Raw genomic sequence first — 17600 nt, forward strand, 5'->3', positions numbered from 1 at the left:
AGTCCATTTTAAAAACATGATTTACAAAATAAAAGGTATGTTGATTGGCTTCTCAGACTTTTTAGATCCTGCTTCCTGATCTATAGGGCAGGGGGTGGGAAAGTGATGAAAAAAGAAACAGATTGGTTGGTTTGGTTTGTTAACGTGTAACTGCAGCCCAGAACAAGCACCCCCTCTACTGACCACACAAAGAATTACACACCTAACAAAAACAAAATTGATTGCGAATTAAGTGTATTATTATTTTAAGCAAAGGGTTCAAAACTTCAAGGGGGCCTCAAGCTGACAAAACAAACATTAAAATAAGCTAAAAAACAAGATATAAGCTGACATATTTCTTAATAAACCAGGAACACCTGGAAATACAGTATGAGGGAATTTTAAAGGAGTGATTTCTAGACCTGAAAAAAATGTTAATGTATAAAATAATGGTTTTATAACGAATATAGATTTTTTTCCAGTTATTTTAAATATTTTATTAGGCAGAAATTGCTGAGAAATTGCTATTATTAAAAAAAAAGTCATCACAAACAACCAGAAATATCATGTAAATTCATTGCTAAAAAACATTCAGTTATTGAATGTTCAAACTTCTGGAATTTTAATATTAATATATTGCCACTCCTAGTTTGTGTAAATACAAATATTTGAAAACAAGCAGCTTTGTAATTACAGCAAAAGCACCAGAAATATCTTGGGGGGCCTTCAAATACTTTGCAAATAGGGAGCCTTGAAATGGGACAGTCACAAATGCTAATTTAAAGCATTAAAGAATCTGCTGCCAACACTCCTAAATGTATTTTTACTATTAATTTTGTGCATATTACTTATTACATAATAAAAAAGCTGATCAACTGTACATATATGATCTGTGAGGTCCTACTGCAGCCGGACTCAAACACACAGGGTAAGCCTGCAGCACAAAACATGTACAAATATTATAGCTATACAGTAGGAACACAGATTTAGGAACCCTATTCTTCCTCTTCTTGTGGTGGTGGTGATGGGCTGTAACCATTTCCTTTTTCTTGACCGACGCCTGTTTGAACCTTAGCAATGAACTCTGTGCTAGTGAGGGCCTGGCCCCGTCTGGGACAGGTGGGCTTTACTGACAGATGCTCGACTTTGTCTGTAAATAAGCAGAGAAATACAGAACAATGATCGTAAAAGCGATTTATGATTGTGTAGATATGATCAAACAGAACATATCTTGTTTATTTCATTCTCACGTGACAACCGAACACTACTCGGTCATAAAAATATTTGAGTGAGATTATATCTTACCTCCTGGTGCGATGGGCTTCATGAGGCGGTTAAGCTGAATTTTCCAGGGTTTCTGCATCTGAGTGGAATTAGACTGACTCATCAATTCTCTCTGTATAAACATTAGTATATGGCTTCAGTAGGAAGTTTTATCACAAATGATTTGAGGTGTCATTCATGTAACACAAATGGCCCTTTTTAGTCAGTTTTCTAGTCTCTCACCTCTGTGTTGTGTTGACCACTCTCCTCTGGTTGCTGGATGTTGGGTGGTGCTGCAGTGGAAGTCGATTCATGGATAGGTACCTCCTTTTATACAATAAAAGCCATTTGTTAATGAACTACTAAACAAGTTGTAATTAGAACAGGGGCGGTTCAGCCAAGCAATGCATGTGTTAAATCATAAAAAGCTATTTGCTTTCATTGTGAAGCTCATTCAGACCTGCCCTGATTACTATGTGAACTGCACAGATACGTGGACTTTAGCCAATCATAAAAAGATACAGTAGCAAAACAGCCTGTTTAAAGGAATAGTTCACCAAAAGGGAAAATTTGGTCTGGGTGAGTAAGAATTTTTTTTTTTTTTTTTAAAAGAAATTAATACTTTTATTCAGCAAGGAAACACCTTTACTGTCACTTTTGATTAATTTCAAATGCTGTTCTTCAGAATGTTCTATTCATCAAAGAATCCTGAAAAAAAATGTATTACAGTTTCCACACAAACCACTGTTTAACACTGATAATAATAATAATTGTTTCTTGAGCACCAAATTAGCATATTAGAATGATTTCTGAAGGATCATGTGACACTGAAGACTGGAGTAAAATGGCTATTTTAAAATGTTATAATAGTTCACAATATTACTATTCTTACTGTATTTTTGATTAATTACATGCAGCTTGAGAGAGTTCTTTAAAAAAAAAAAAAAATCTTACTGACCCCAATCTTTTGAACGGTAGTGTAGTAAAAGATGACAAAAGTTTTATTTTTGTGTGAACTAATCCTTAAATTCTAAGAAAATTGTAATCATGAATGTTTTTGCCTCAATGTTTTGTAGTATAAACAGTGCAAGTAGTGTGTTCACACTGAAAATTCCAAAATGAAAATGTGTAATTTTAAAACCCAGATGACACATTTAATTAAATCCCAGGTTATCTTGCTTTACGTTTCACACTGCTCATAATTTACCCGGGGTTAACGATTAATACTGGGTATTTATAAGATGACATTTCACATTGTACATTCCTCAACCCTGGGTTAACATTCTTATTTGCATATTTGCTGTTTCAGTATCATTGACTGAATAAACGCAGCATGTGACCCATTTACATAGCTTTGGCATTGCGCATTCTCGTATTGCCGACTGTACTATCGAGTTTATATTGAATCGACATTTCGGACTATAAAAGTTAAGAATTAAACGGTCTCTTCTTTACTCAAATTGTTGCACTTTCTGTCAGCATTTGACATTTTTCCTCTCAAACACCGAATGTACTGTTTATATACAATGTGAAGTGTTTTTGTGACTGTCTAAAGCCGGGGACACACTTAACGACTAAGACTGAGCTCAACACACATCGACTGAAGCACATTTAAATACACATGAAATTTAAACAAACACCAATTGAACTCAACTGGCTCTGACTCGGTGCATTTGGGCATGATCAGTCGTAAGTATCAAATTACATTCATAATCGGCATAATAATCGTTAAAAGCTGTGCTAACCCTGCTCCGGAGCAGGGTTTCATAACCCTGGGTAAAAATGATGCTAACCATGCTTCTATATTAAAAAGTGTAAAAAACATTCCTTTACCCAGGGCTAAAAGCGGTGTTCAGGATGACGATAACCCGGGGTTAAGCGCAGTGTGATAAGCCCTATTGTATGCAATGGACACTTCTTGCACTCTATCAGACTTGAATAAGAAAATAACCTAATAAAATTCATACACAATACATAATGTATATGTGCATAGTGTATAGTGTGTCATTTGGGATGCAACTAATGTCTTTCACTATATACGGAACAAAAATTTAAAAAACTTCAAAAGACACCAACCCTACAAAATATGCTGTCCCTTTAATATCTTTATTTCTTCAGATCAACTCCAGTTATGTCTTGTCTCTCACCTCTGTGTTGTGTTGACTGCTCTCCTCTGGTTGCTGATTGATGGGACATGATGCAGTGGAAATGTCATCCTGGGGTGGCGGCTCCTCCTGACTCCTAACAGCAGGGGTTTCCAGTTGACTTTGAAGAAGGAGAAGGTCTGCAAGTTTCTTCTGCTCCTCCGCAAGCTGCCTGCAGGTATAAATGAAAGCAATTAAGAGTGTATTTCTTGTCCTAATACAACAGTGTCCATATGTGTTGGCGAAGGTGTGAATAAAATGAATGAATTATGAGATCTGCGGTACCTCTCCAGGTCCTGTCGGACTCTGTCTTCTTCTAAACGGGCGTGAATCTGAGCGTTGAGCGCCTCTTCCAGTTTAACTTGTGTGAGTTCTAATTCACGGATCCTCTTCTTCTGCTGCTGTACTTCCTTCTCCATCTCAGTCAATGTAGCTGTCATCTTCTCCTTGGCCTACATAACCACCAACTTTATCACTATTTTCAACATTGATAATAATAAGAAATGTTTCTTGAGCATCAAATCAGCATATTAGAATGATTTCTGAAGGATCATGTGACACTAAAGGCTGGAGTAATGATGCTGAAAATTTTGCTTTGTATCACAGGAATAAACTACATTTTAAAATATATTCAAATAGAAAATTGTATTAATATTTCAAAATATTAATGAATATTAATGTATTTTTTATCAAATAAATTCAGCCTTGGTGAGACTTCTTTCAAAAGAGACTTTTAAAACTATTCTTACTGACTCAAACCTTTTGAATTTATACATCACAATGTCATGTAACTGCTGTATCCAAAGACCTAAAATGCTGCTTTCGGCAAATGAATTTGTCATAGTAATACAAGTGCATGAATGTGTTAAAATATTTTTTAAGAAGCGGATGTAGTGTGACAACACATTAATGAAACAGGATGGGTTAAAAAAAAAAAAAATAAGCTCTGTCTCACCTCTTTAGCTTCTTCGAGCTGTCTCTCCAGATCTCTCTGTATTGCCTGCTGTTTCTCTCGCTCTTGCTTCTCTTCCTCTTTATGCTTTGCCTCAACCTCCCTCTGTTTCTGGGGAACAAACAAAGAAGTTACACAGGAATTAAATACAAACTTACTACTTACTCAATACTGCATAGCAAATATCATAATAGCAACTATTTAAAAAAAAAATAGCATGTGAAACAAAACATGCATGCGTCACGTGGCATTTTTACTATACCGCTGCTGTCCAGTTATCAATAAGGTTATTTTGTATATTTAAACAAATCTCTCAACTCTCGCTGCTCCAATCATATAATGAGTCAAGAATCATGTTTTTAGTTTCGGATTATTCGTCATACACTCGAAGTGGAAGTTCAAGTCAAATGCATTGCATTGTGGGATACAACATCTCACACCCTGTGCTATATTGTAGTGGTTCTCAAACTTTTTGACTGGAAGCGACCCATACATCTCCTTCAATAAAAATGGTTGTGGTGTTTGTTTGAAGCATTTTAATTGAGATAAGACTTAAAATTTGTTAAATTTAATATATTAAAAAATAATTTATTAATTTAAATACTTTTAAGCCCTCCTTAGAAGTTTGCTGAGGGCCCCTGGTTGAGAACCAATGCTACTTTATATTGTATACCACCCATGTAGACATATTAAAATTTGGCTATAGCTATACGGGTCATTGATGTATAAGGTTTTTAAAAGTGTAAAAAAAAAAAAAAAAACATAGGCCTAATAGAGATATAATTAATTTTGAAGTTTTAAATAGGTGTTAATAATGAGATTATGTGGTCATTTTTTACAAGATGGACAAAATCTGTCACCAAAATGTCATTGGGTTTAACCAAAATTTTGGTTATACCAAATGACGATATTTTCAAACAATGCTAAAAGACTGATATCTTGCTAGCTAGCAAACAAAAGGACAATCAACCGTGTTATATTTAGTACAAGTTTTTAAAATATTACAACATTTCCCTTGTTTTATCGTGGTTGTACCAAATGACCTGATGTTTCAGGACAAGCGACATTAATTTTTCAAATAATTAAGAGAGAGTCAAGCCTTGTCCAAATACCCACACTTGCGGTCAGTGGTCGCTATGTAACTAACAGAAGACACTATTTTAAAATTGTGGTGCTTCTTTGAGTGATAAAAAGCAGTTGCAAAAACAGATAGCCCACTCATCTTTGCATCAATAAAATGTGCAACACTTTATATTTTAATACCAAATTATATGTACTATATATTTAATTTAACTTACAGTCGTATGTTTTCCTTGACATCTCGCGATTTCGGGGCATGTGAGTTCCCGAACATAATGCATGATGGGATACGCTTAGCCTCAAATACCGCTCAGAAGCGGTATTCAAGATAGTGTGGTTCTAGTGTGCGTTAAAGCCACAGCACTTGGGCATTTTTAAGACATACTTCCTGTCTCATGCACGAGCTCTCAAGTGGCCAAGACCGCAAGTGTGGGTATTTGGACAAGGCATCAGTTCACGACCACGTGGTCCTTTGCAGGCGTCTGAATGATGTTGGATCCTGTCACATGATATTGAATGCATGACTTGATCCAAGAGTATATTGGTTACTCCAAATGACATCAATGAAATTCATTTTTCCGGACATTCTTTCTCATAACAAAGCAACCACTTCTATGCATAATTTCAATAGCATTTTGCACTATGTTGATATATGATGTTATAAAATCATGCCAGAATATAAAATATCCATTTATTACATTTTAAGATATTTTAATCACAAATGAAATGGCTGTATTGGCCTTTGGACGGTTAAACCGAATTGACACCTCAAAATCTTTAAAATATGTAGCAAAATATAATTAAAACCTTTTGGATTCAATAAAAGAGATCTAGTTGTACTACCTTACATACCTTAGATGTCATATCTTTGTTTTTTATTATTATTAAGGTCTTTGAACAAAAAAATTACCTGCTCCATCATTGACCCAGATACTGCAGATATACTAAGAGTAACATGCTATTTGGAATATTGCCACAGTCCCTTTGCCCTATTAGAACTATATTAAATCAGTTACTTGAATGATGCTCTCAATGTGTTGCTCCAATCTCTCCGTTTCTGCCTCCTGCTCCAGAGTAGAGTGCTGCGACCCCTCAACTGCAATGGGTTCGTTGCTCTGGCTTCTTTGAAGGGTTTCTCTTTGCTTGCGTCTGCTCAATTTCAGCTCCTGATGTAGAGAGCTCTTACCCTCGGCCCTCAATCTCAACGCCGTCTGCATGGCTACAAAACAGTTTGGCCCATCATCCCTCAAGAAAACAGAACACTTTGACAAGAAAGCAGCAGTGTTGTGTGTGTATATTATATATATATATATATATATATATATATATATATATATATATATATATATATATATATATATATATATATATATATATATATATATATATATTGCATGTATATAAGTCACTGTTTGGATTTTAATAGGCAAATTCTTACTGTAAGAGTTTATGGATGGATCATTATTACAGTGATTTATGTTTCTAGCATGTTATATGTTTAGCAAATGTTCTTTTAACCCTAAAAGTGTAGCTTTTCATTTCATTTCATGAATTGATGGACATAAATGTTGTGATGTTATTTCCATCAAGAGGTGCATCACTTTTTGGTCAAGATCTTGTACTTACAATGCAAGAGGTGAGCACTCTGTAACGTCTACTCCAGCACATCCCAAAAACTTACACTGAGGTGTAAGTCTGGACTCAGAGGTGCCAATTCATGTGTGAAAATGATTCTTCATGCTTCATCCCAAACATTTTTTTCACAATTTGAGCCTGATGAATCTTGACATTGTCACTCTGAAATATGGCCATGACACATCTCCTGATATCCTTGTTTAAGAAATGAAAAGCTACACACTCCATCTTTTAGGGTTAAAAGAACTGTTGCCAAACATATAACATGCTAGAAACATAATAATCACTGTAATATTTGCCTATTAAAATCCAAACAGTTACTTTTATTTTGGCCAGGCATTATATACCTGTTAACCAGTCTACTCTCTGCTTCAGGTTTGAAGCACTCATCTCATAGGTCCTGTTGGGAGTCTTCACACAGAACAGGCAGCGTCGCCCTTCTTTATCAGGGAGATTCTGAGAGTGTTGACAGAAATGAGAACATTATGATGCCTGAAGCATTTAACATATTTATTTTACAGTGGAATACACTTGCCGAGTTACCTCCACCACACAGCTCTCCTCCAGCAGGACCTCTCCTTTCTTCTCCTTCAGGTCCTCGCTGACAAAGTACGCAAGGCTACTAGGCTTCAAAACAAACCAGCGTTCCTGCCAGTTCCTGCGCACGTGCCCCTTCTTTAACAAATAACCCTGATGGATAAAGCGAATGAGAAAAAGATAAAAAAGTAACTAAAAAACTTGAGATAAAATCATTGTAAATGGTTGTGCCATCTGTTACACAATGCAGGAAGTAAATAACCATGCTGCTAAGAATCAGACAGTGTGTACAAGTAATAGCAGAATTACATTATAGCATTAATTTACTAGGATTCCAACATAACCTAGTGTGCTGAACGCAAAGCATCGGTCACCTTCTTGATGGTGTTGTGGTACATCTCCATGAAAACATCGTCCACAGCGAGACTGAAGGCCTCCTTGCTCTCAACATGCAAAAGCTGGCCTGCACTCAAATGTTCCAAGAACTCCCACACTGACATGCCGTCGTGAAGATCAACATTCTGGGACAAAGGTTCCTCCAATAACGTCCCATCCCACTCCAGACTCATTGCACTTGATATTTTCTTCAGCAGGTACTCCAACTACATTAACACAGAGTTCACACATTAGCATCAGCTACAGGTGAGTTGTTGAAGACATGTTTTTTGTGGATGAATCTCACAAAAAACATGTCTAGTTTCAGGTCACATATATTATATATTTGCATAATTTTGCATTATTATTATTTTTTATTAAACTATTAATAGATTACTCCCACTGCTGAAATAAAATATATAAAATAAATGTTTGGTTTCAAGTTTCATGTTGTGACACACTTTTGACTTGTTTCTTGAGATCTACCATTTCCTGCAAATCATGAGAAAAAATATACATTCAAGGGGTTTCAAACAAACTGTGTTAGCTCTAAGTAAAATGAAAAAAGCAGCAAGAAATGAAAGTTACAACATATCCTCAAATTTGGTTTCTTAATAAGAATCTACTTTAGACTAGTGTTATCTTCAGGAAACCACCACATCTATATGAAGTTCCAATCCTCATGTCACTTCCTTCCGTGAAAAAAGGTGCATATGAAAAAAAAGCAACACCATACTGTAGCTTCAGACCACTCAAACACTGTCTGAATAATAAACTGTGCGAGTTAACAGTCTTATTTTAAGTGTTACTTCTCACTTAAACATCATAAACTGCTGCTATTCACAAACATAAGTATAGAGAGATTTTATTAGTATGGACAAAGTCTAACCAGAATTAGGTGGTGGCATTTCAAGATATAAAAAAATCCAGACTCTGAACGCTTTAGTCTGTTTGGAAGTACCCATATTATTTTGGTTAACAGGAGATTTATATTAGCATATTAATATTTTTATATTCAGCCAGAGCCTGATTATATGTGTATCATTTCAGCTTTGGTTATTCACAGCAATGTCTTATCTTATTATCTCTCTATCTGTCCATCTTTCTTGTTTTCTCACTCACCTCCGGTTGAATGATGACTAATGGGTAACGGTCTTCCGAGAGCAGGTTGAACAGACAGAAGAGTTTGAAGCAGTCTTTCTGTGAACACAGGCCCTGTTGAATGCTGGGTTTGCAGTTCTTCTTTGATGTCAACGTCCAGCACAGCTCATCAAAGGTTTCCTTATTAAACGTCCCCTCCGTTGCCTGGAAATGAACACAGCACTTTTAACAGTCAAGAAAACTTTACCTGATACAGTTCGCCAAACAGACATTGCTCAATGTTTAATTAAATTAAACTGCAATTAGCATAGTTTACTCAAAATTTAAAATTCGGTCATTATTTACTTATTTAAAACAGATTTCTATCTTGTGTGGAACACAAATACAGAAATATTAAAGAATATACTGTACTTTAAGGGACTTTTGACTCCTTTTTGATGCTTAAAAGCTCCAGTCCCTATTAATTGCAATTACTTGGAAAAGAGCGACTAGAACATTCTTCAAACTTTCTCCATTTGTGTTTAATGGCAGAAAGAAAGTCATATGGATGGATTTGAAGTAACATGAGGTTGAGTAAACCCTTGCAAAAAACAACTGTACTGACTGTGCACTTGTAGTGTTCTTCAAATCATTAAAGTTCAACAGTACGTGCAGATATGTAAACGCCACTTAAGTGTATTTAAAAAGAGTACACGACTATGTTACTTAACGCACTTAAATATGCTAATAATGTCAAATTAAGTCATTACATAATCATAATCTTTCTTTAAAGTACACTTTTTCGATGTTCATGTACAAGTATATGTAAAGTACTTGATTTTATTTGATATTACATTTAAAGTAAATATATTTTAAAATGTACTAAATTGCAACTTCATCATTACAAATGTGTAATTACAAAACTTGTATGTCAAATTCAAACACAACATAAATTTCAATAGAAATGACATTAAATTATTTTTATTTTACCATAAACGCTTGTCAGTACACTCAACTGTATACAACCGTATTTCAATTTAATTTTTAAAAATGTAATAAAGTTCTACTTAAGTGGGTCAAGAAGCAACCTTACGTTCAACTATTTGTATTTAATGTAAATTAAAAATATAATAACAATACATTTTCATTTGTAATGGTAAAAACACTAAATAATTTGTCCTGACACATTACATTGAGTTTGCACTTATACTTTTTCAGTAATAACCTTTTAAAAGTATGCTAAAGTGTACTTCTTTTTCACAAGGGAAATGATAGCACAATTTTTGGTAATTCTGGAGAGTTATCACACCTTAGCCAGGATGTATTTGTTGAGGTAGGGCATGTAGCCTTGATTGGACACTGGCCCATTATTATTGTCCTTAAAGTGCTCCTCTAATGCCACTGGATCATGAGGAATATTCAGCGCTGTATAGAGATTGTGTGAGAGAACCTGGTGGAGAAACACACACACAAGCTTTTTTAGATCATTTTGTAGACTCTCCATAGGCGAAATGGTTTCATACTGAGCTAATTATATTTTCTAACCCCTAACCCTAAACATAACCCACACAGAAAACCTGCATTTTTATATTTTTATTCCTTTTAACATAATTTAGTATGATGTATAAGCTGTTTTCCCTATAGGGCCCAATCAAATGTCTACACAATGTCAAAAATTTCAGGTTTATCTATCTTTGTAGGGACATTTTTTCACACAATGTAGGTACTCCCTCCCCCCACTCACACACACACACACACACACATCATGATTTACCTCATTGTGGTAGCCACATCAGCAGATAAACAAGACCACACACTAGAAGTCCCTAGTGGATCTGACATTACTAAGCTATATTACAGTGGCCATAAAAGAATTAGGTTTATAAAATATACAACAACAAATATATACTTTTTAAAATAAGACAAAAGGTAGTTGAACACTTACTGGTCAACTGTAAGTGGAACATACTGTATTCAATGTTAATTTGTGTTTACTATGCATATCACTTGAGGGAAACTGACAGCACCACTAAAATCACCTAGAAACTAGTTAAGTAGAAGTAATTGCAAAAAATGGCACAAAAAAAAGTGAAGTTAGTTCTTTGAAAAGGCCTGACCTGTCAATCACTTGGATTTAAAAGCCAATTTATTGACATGATCATGAGACCTTGTTCAGCACTGCAACTGACCATTATACAACGTACAATAATAGTTTTACACACAAGAAAATAAATTTGAAGGAAATAGCAAAAATGCTCTCAGTGCAAGTTCTAACATGTATGGACCCATGTCTGTTTATGCTGAGATTTTAAGCAAAGGGCCGACTCGGACATGTTTAAACACGAGCGAAAGACTGTCAAAGCTGTTTGCATGCTGACTGCGTCCTTTGGTATTTATTTTCAAGCTCACAGACATGTGACACCATTAAATCCCCCCATCAATATCCATAAAAAAAAGTACCACAAAGAAAAAAGCTTTAAGACTATCTGAGATCATTATTACTGCATGAGAATGTGTTGGAGTACCTACTGTATACTTAACCATATTTTGGGGACAAATTTGTGCCTATAAATTAGCTTAACCTGATAAAACCTCCTTTTTGGGGACATTCATATTTGTAAAAAAATAAAAAAGTAAATAAGTTTTTTCATTGTAAAATTTTAAATTGTAAAAAAACTTATTTTTTCCCCCTGTTAGGGTAAGGTTGTGGGTCAGGGTTAGGTTATAGTATTTTATAATTAGCTCAGTATAAAAACAACACAAGTCTGTTTCCCCATATAGCCAAGTAAACGTGTGTGTGCGTATGTATGTGTGTGTGACTTATATGTACCGCTGTTCCTTTCTTTTCTGTAGCTCTTGATAAGAAAATATGACATTTAACTACCACAAATGTAGAAAACATATACAATGTAGCCTAAATAAATAAGAAACCATTTTTGTGTATAGAGCAAACAACACTTGAACACAATGAAACACGAGTCAGGTCAAAGATACACAGGTGGTCTGACCTTTAGTTGCGACTTGGAAACTTTTCCGCTCTGCTCTACATCCAGAGACGTGAACGCGTACCAGATGGACTTCAGCAGCTCGCTTTGTAGATCCATAACGCCAGTAATGACACATCCTGCTCACATTCTGAGACAGATACCGCTTCACATTGCGGAACTGAGACATTGGCTGTAGTTAAAAATCTTGTGACCTGCCTACCTAGGCAGCACTGTGGGCAACACGGGCGCGTGCAAAAATTTGCGCATTGTAAACGCGTTCCAAGCGGAGCTATGATGCCAAAAATGCTGTCTTAGTAGGAAGCTCGTTATATTTTGACACATAGTCTGACTACCGAGTAACATACACCAGCTGGGAGGGACAGTTACTGGTGAACTTAAAACCTCAGTCTACACCGCGAGTTAAATGCAAACGTGCAACTGAACCACAATAAACAAATCCTCTGAATTCGTAAGTAGGCTAAAAGACTGAAATAAGCAGAATATAGTGATACCATCAAATTAACAGTTTAGAAAGCTTGTTTGAGATGTTATATACTGCATTAGAAAGATGCAAAACAAGGACGAAAATCACTGGTGCATCTGGTGGTGTTTTGGTTTGAACGAATCTTTTAAGTGAACGAATCGTTCTAAAAGATGCATGACTCAATCAATATTCGTTCGCTGAGGTGTAAATAAGGTGTGTGCTCTGAAGGAAGAACATATATGCTAATGAATTAACAGTTTAGTGGAAGAACGAACTGGAAAATCATTTTAAACGAAACGAATCAGTCATTCCAGCATCGTTCGGTTTGCCGTGCGAAACAATCTCGTTCACCACGAGAGAAAGGGAGAATTATGATTAACATGGTTAAGACTATGAATTTATTTTCGCTGTTATTAGGGGAGAACGGGGGCAGTTATAGTTTTGGTCATGTCTTCATTACTCAAAAACCTTTTGAAATTTTTGGATACAATTTTTATGTCAGTAACTTAGTATCTGTGTTCTACTTATTAAAGGTGCTAAACAGGATCTTTTCGTTGACTGAGAAACCAAAGACTGTTAGTGAGTTTTTGAAATGAGCGAATGCGTAAGAACAACCCCCCTCCTTCACAGCTCATTTTGAGGGAACGCCTCCCAAAACTCGTGCACGAGTATTGGAACACAAGTGTTTACCGCCGGCATTCGCTGTGTCGTGTTAGTGGATTCATTATGTCGGACTCACCGCAGGTAACTCATAATCTGCAGTTGTTACTCCTGTCTCCTGACAAAAACATTGCATGCGGCGCCTATAGAGTGTGGAAAGTTACTGGAGCGAGCAACCGCACACGTCTTTCACAAGGAACGTAATGGCAGTGATTGACAAGCTAGAGGGCCAATCGTTTATGAGATGATCGCGTAAATGATTGGCAGATGCTTTTAAGGCCCTACCTTGTGCACAGATGATGTATATTAATATTATTACTTTCAGTGCAACTAATAAATAGTCTTTTATCAGTTAGTAAAGACAGTTTCAAGTAATATTGCAAAAATGTATAAAACAAAACATCCTCTTTAGCACCTTTAACAGTCACCAAATGTTTTTACAAGCAATGTTAGAGTCACAATATTGATTGAAACATTAGAAGTCAAATGTTACATCTGCCCCCGCATGCGGAATGCAAAATGAGTTTCATGGTTCTGTCTTGTTTCTGATTTGTGTAACTTGAGATGTTACAATTGCCCCCGGTCTCCCCCTATTGTCTTTTTTCTATAGTGTAAAATATAATTAAGGCCTATATCTGCTATTCTGCTTTGTCATCTGTAGCAATAACGTTTATGACGCTTACACACTGCGAAATCTCAATACATTTGTAGACAAGCACATTTTAATGAATTGTTTAAGGGATAAAACGCACCAGGTTCTAAAACAAACGCTCCAAACGAGCCATGTGTGTCGTGACACGAATCGTTAATCGAATAAGTTCAACGAAACGGATAAGTGAATGATTCAATGATCCACTTGTAATGGGGAAAATTACTTGTGGCGTAACAAACGAAGGATTGTGTACTGTTAATTGTTCTTGAAGAAAATCTTGCCTAATGAGTCACTTGTGAAGTTATCTTTTTTGTCAACAGATTCAAAAGACTAAGTCAAAACCCCTACAGATTCAAAAGGCTAACTCAAAACGCCCACCACTGCTTGCAGTGGAATGTGTGGGTTAAGTGTTTTGTGGGCGTTAAATATAGGCTGTGGAGTGAAAGTGGTGAGTGAACGCACTTCTATCTCTGGTCAAGGTTTGCTCGTGCAGCTCAGGTGGGAGTGAATCTGTTAGTACTGCATGTTTGTTCAGCCTTATAAAGCTACCTTAAGAAGCCAATACAGGGAGTTCTTAAATGGTTTACTCTGCAATATCGGCTTATTCATCGCATTCTATAAATATTCAGATATTTTTCTTGACTCATGTCCTTCTAGTATGATAAAAAGAGAAAAAATAGGCCAACATTAAAAGACCATTTAAGCAATAAACTATAAATAAAATCAATTATAAGTGCATTTTTTCTTCCTCAAGACTACGATCTTGGGTAGTAAGAGGAAACTCCATAATCAACATGTAAGACGAGACGTGAGAATAAAATGTCAAATTATAGTTCAGACACTTCCTCAAGTCTCAAGTACAGACATCAGGTGACATTAGATACAACTTCATTTTATTTTGCCAAATGTGCTTGTCTTGATTCATCTTTAACAGACTTTGACTAAAGGTTTCATGGATAGCTCTGACGTAGATGAGTTTCAGAACAAAACCAGGGGACAAAAAAGACTAAACAAACTTAAAGATGACAATGTCCACCACTAGAACTTTTAAAAGCTCAGTAAATGGCATGCTTCATCCTCACTTTCTCTTTCCTGCTCACTCACGAGACTTGAAGATATATATCAAAAAATAAATATTACAATAATATATGGTATTAATTATATCTATATAACATTATGTGACTGAAATACACAAACACATTCAGTTCTCATCCTTAAGTTGCCATATACATAAACACAAACCCCAAACAGTTGTGGTTTTGAAGCAGCTGACCAACTCTGTTAAGAAACTCTCAGTGAAACAGACACAGATGAATGGGTTTCACCAAGAAGGCAAGTCTCAGAAGACATTAAAGAAATATTACGGGTTCAGTACGAGTTAGGCTCATTTGACAGCATTTGTTGGCTACCACAAAATTAATTTCCAGTTCCTCATTTTCTAGTGAAGCATTTATAATGAAGTGAATCCATAAATGTTAAAATACTCACTTTTCCAATAGTATTATAGCTACAAGATGTAAAGAATTTTTAGTGTGGGGAAAAAACAAAACACATTAGACAAATAAACAAATAAATCACATTGTACAACTTTGACACCATGGCAACACAATGCTGTGAACCATAAAACGACTGTAAAAAATAATGATTTAAACATCTTTACAGCTCAAATAATACACAAGTTTAGATGAATGCAGTGCTTTCATAAAATTATAAAGGGTCACATTTCTGCCTTCAAAATCCTCCATTCACTTCTATTGTAAGTTCCTCACTGTAACCTCAAAAATAAAGGACTGATAAAGGAAGGATTTTTATAGTGCTCATTATTACATCACAAGTGTACTAAGAAGAAACTAAAAAAGTACTATGTCTAAATAAAAAGAGCCTGATGTTCAAAATCACCCTCAGTAACCAACTTTTTTCAGCCTGACTCATTTCTGGCTTACTGACAGATCATCAGACACTATGTATTAAAGAGCTGGCTCATGTTCTGAAGAAAGATCTGGCCATATCTAGACATTCTGTACAGATAAATAAAGCTAAGAAGGTCAGATCGAGTCGTGCGTAGATCATATCGTTCTCTCTTGACTGTTCAATCACACCTGGACTGGTCGACATGTCCATAAGTACCCCACCTCCCCCACCCCCAACATGCACACAATGAACCCGGCCCGCCTTTGACACATCCCAGTCCCCCCTCACTCCCTTTCTATCACAAACACACACTCATTTACTACCGTAACAGACACACATGCTTTCTAACAAAATTGGGAGGGACAGTCACTCTTGGCAGGACGCATACTGTGGGCCTCTGATGTAATTCCCTTCTGCTTCCTGTTGGTGCTTAACCCTAATACACCTCCCACATCCCAACTCTGCTTATAAATACAAAAGAAAGGGATGCTGGTCCCATTAAGAGAGTCCGACTTCATAGACATGGACAATATGCAGGTTTAAGTGGAGGTCTGGCATGGATGCACCCTTTCTTGACTGAAATTTGACGTAAACTCAAAACTGGAACTGACTGGTAAGACTTCATAATCAACTTATACCAAAAGGTATTTCGGTATAAACAATGATGGACAAGAAATTGATTTATTCAGATACTCTTGAATAAATGTGGGGTTTGATATTATAGTGAAACTTATGGAGAATAAATGGTTTCGAGATAAGGTTTTCCATTGTGTTCGTATTTGCGGTTCTCAAATGTGAGGGAAAGAGTGGTGGACACAAACCTCCTCATTCAGAGAGGGAGATTGGATCCCTCCCCAACTTCTGGAAGGGTTTCTCATGTCAATGGGTTCAGTGATCTTGGCGCAGACCTGGGAGAGCTGGTCTATTGAACACGGCAATACTGCCAGAGAAAGGGAGAAGGGCTCTTTTGGTCTGTTTGATCAGATTGTTTTAACACAGGAGAGACGAGATCCTCTAAGTGTTTGCTTATCTGGATTAGCCATCCTACAAAAAGAAAGAAACAAAATGAACAGGTGATGGTAGACAGAAAAAAAATAAATTTATGCATAACACTCAGCAAACAGCAAATCGAAATGAATCTGAAATCTAATAAATCTGCTTTTTTCTCCAACAGATAAGAACACACAAGAAGAATTTACAGATAAACAATCAGGCAATATGATGGATGAGTGTTTTCATGAAAAAGATTACCTCGTGTCACGACGTATCTACTCAAACCGGGTCTTTGACCAGGTCCATGAGAGACGAGACCAAGAGATCCAGAGTTTACGAGAACAGCTGAGCAGAACCTGTGGGTGAGTACATGTGGAACTTGCATCTAGTGTTTTCATCCGCATTGTGATCTTAATTATATTTTCCACAGATGCACTGATAAATGGGCTGTTCAGAAGATAAAGGGGCTTCTGCCAATTCTAGATTGGCTACCTAAATACCCAGTCAAGCAATGGTTACCCAGTGATGTTGTCTCTGGGGTCACCACAGGCCTAGTATGCTGTTTACAAGGTAAGATGCACTCTGTGAACAAAAATGCATATTAATTTAATACTGCGATAATGAAGTTGCTTTCCATTGCTGTGCAGGTGTAGCTTATGCATTGCTGGTCTCTGTAGCACCAGTCTATGGACTCTACTCTGCATTTTTTCCCATTCTCACATACTTTGTGCTGGGAACATCCAGACACATTTCTGTGGGTAAGTCTATGTCTTTATTAATAAATCTTTCAAGTGGTATCAATTAAAAGATATGTACTGCTTGCTGCATGCTACTTACTATTATGTATGCACTATGGTATGTAACAGTA

The 17600-nt window shown here is 36.2% G+C and overlaps 2 protein-coding genes across 4 annotated transcripts in view; one reads left to right on the plus strand and one right to left on the minus strand.

Annotated features, from left to right (window-relative positions):
* On the minus strand, positions 1-17314 carry def6c (DEF6 guanine nucleotide exchange factor c). 3 transcript variants are annotated; one of them, XM_067392042.1, is made up of 15 exons: positions 17252-17314; positions 16991-17088; positions 16561-16783; positions 10355-10495; positions 9088-9270; positions 7965-8192; positions 7597-7743; positions 7401-7509; positions 6435-6637; positions 4342-4449; positions 3672-3838; positions 3390-3558; positions 1486-1569; positions 1285-1375; positions 1-1129 (listed from the first exon to the last, which is right to left on the minus strand). In XM_067392042.1, exons 3-15 carry the CDS (start codon positions 16615-16617, stop codon positions 975-977), a joined length of 1842 nt encoding a protein of 613 aa, XP_067248143.1. In that variant the 5' UTR covers positions 16618-16783; positions 16991-17088; positions 17252-17314; the 3' UTR covers positions 1-974. The 3 variants fall into 3 exon arrangements, with proteins under 3 accessions (XP_067248143.1, XP_067248144.1, XP_067248142.1); XM_067392043.1 differs by lacking the exon at positions 17252-17314 and having other exon boundaries at positions 16991-17115; XM_067392041.1 differs by lacking the exons at positions 16561-16783; positions 16991-17088; positions 17252-17314 and adding an exon at positions 12054-12389 and having other exon boundaries at positions 2-1129.
* slc26a4 (solute carrier family 26 member 4) overlaps positions 16139-17600 on the plus strand; it is a 14139-nt gene continuing 12677 nt past the window's right edge. Inside the window, exons 1-4 of the mRNA XM_067392036.1 lie at positions 16139-16352; positions 16914-17094; positions 17163-17302; positions 17380-17490. Of these exons, the coding sequence (XP_067248137.1) occupies positions 16958-17094; positions 17163-17302; positions 17380-17490 (388 nt within the window). The 5' untranslated portion in view covers positions 16139-16352; positions 16914-16957. The remainder of the gene's footprint in view (positions 16353-16913; positions 17095-17162; positions 17303-17379; positions 17491-17600) is intronic.

This window comes from Chanodichthys erythropterus, chromosome 8 (genome assembly GCF_024489055.1).
Source record: "Chanodichthys erythropterus isolate Z2021 chromosome 8, ASM2448905v1, whole genome shotgun sequence".
Classification (NCBI taxonomy): Eukaryota; Metazoa; Chordata; class Actinopteri; order Cypriniformes; family Xenocyprididae; genus Chanodichthys; species Chanodichthys erythropterus.

What these genes read in the sequence shown, in the direction of transcription:
- def6c (XM_067392041.1), bottom strand. Translation starts at nt 12,149, where the DNA reads ATGGATCTACAAAGCGAGCTGCTGAAGTCCATCTGGTACGCGTTCACG. An exon ending in TTTCCAAGTCGCAACTAAAG is followed by an intron (nt 10,496 to 12,053) that starts GTCAGACCACCT and finishes TTTCTCCACCAG; the next exon opens with GTTCTCTCACACAATCTCTA. An exon ending in AGGAGAGCTGTGTGGTGGAG is followed by an intron (nt 7,510 to 7,596) that starts GTAACTCGGCAA and finishes CAACACTCTCAG; the next exon opens with AATCTCCCTGATAAAGAAGG.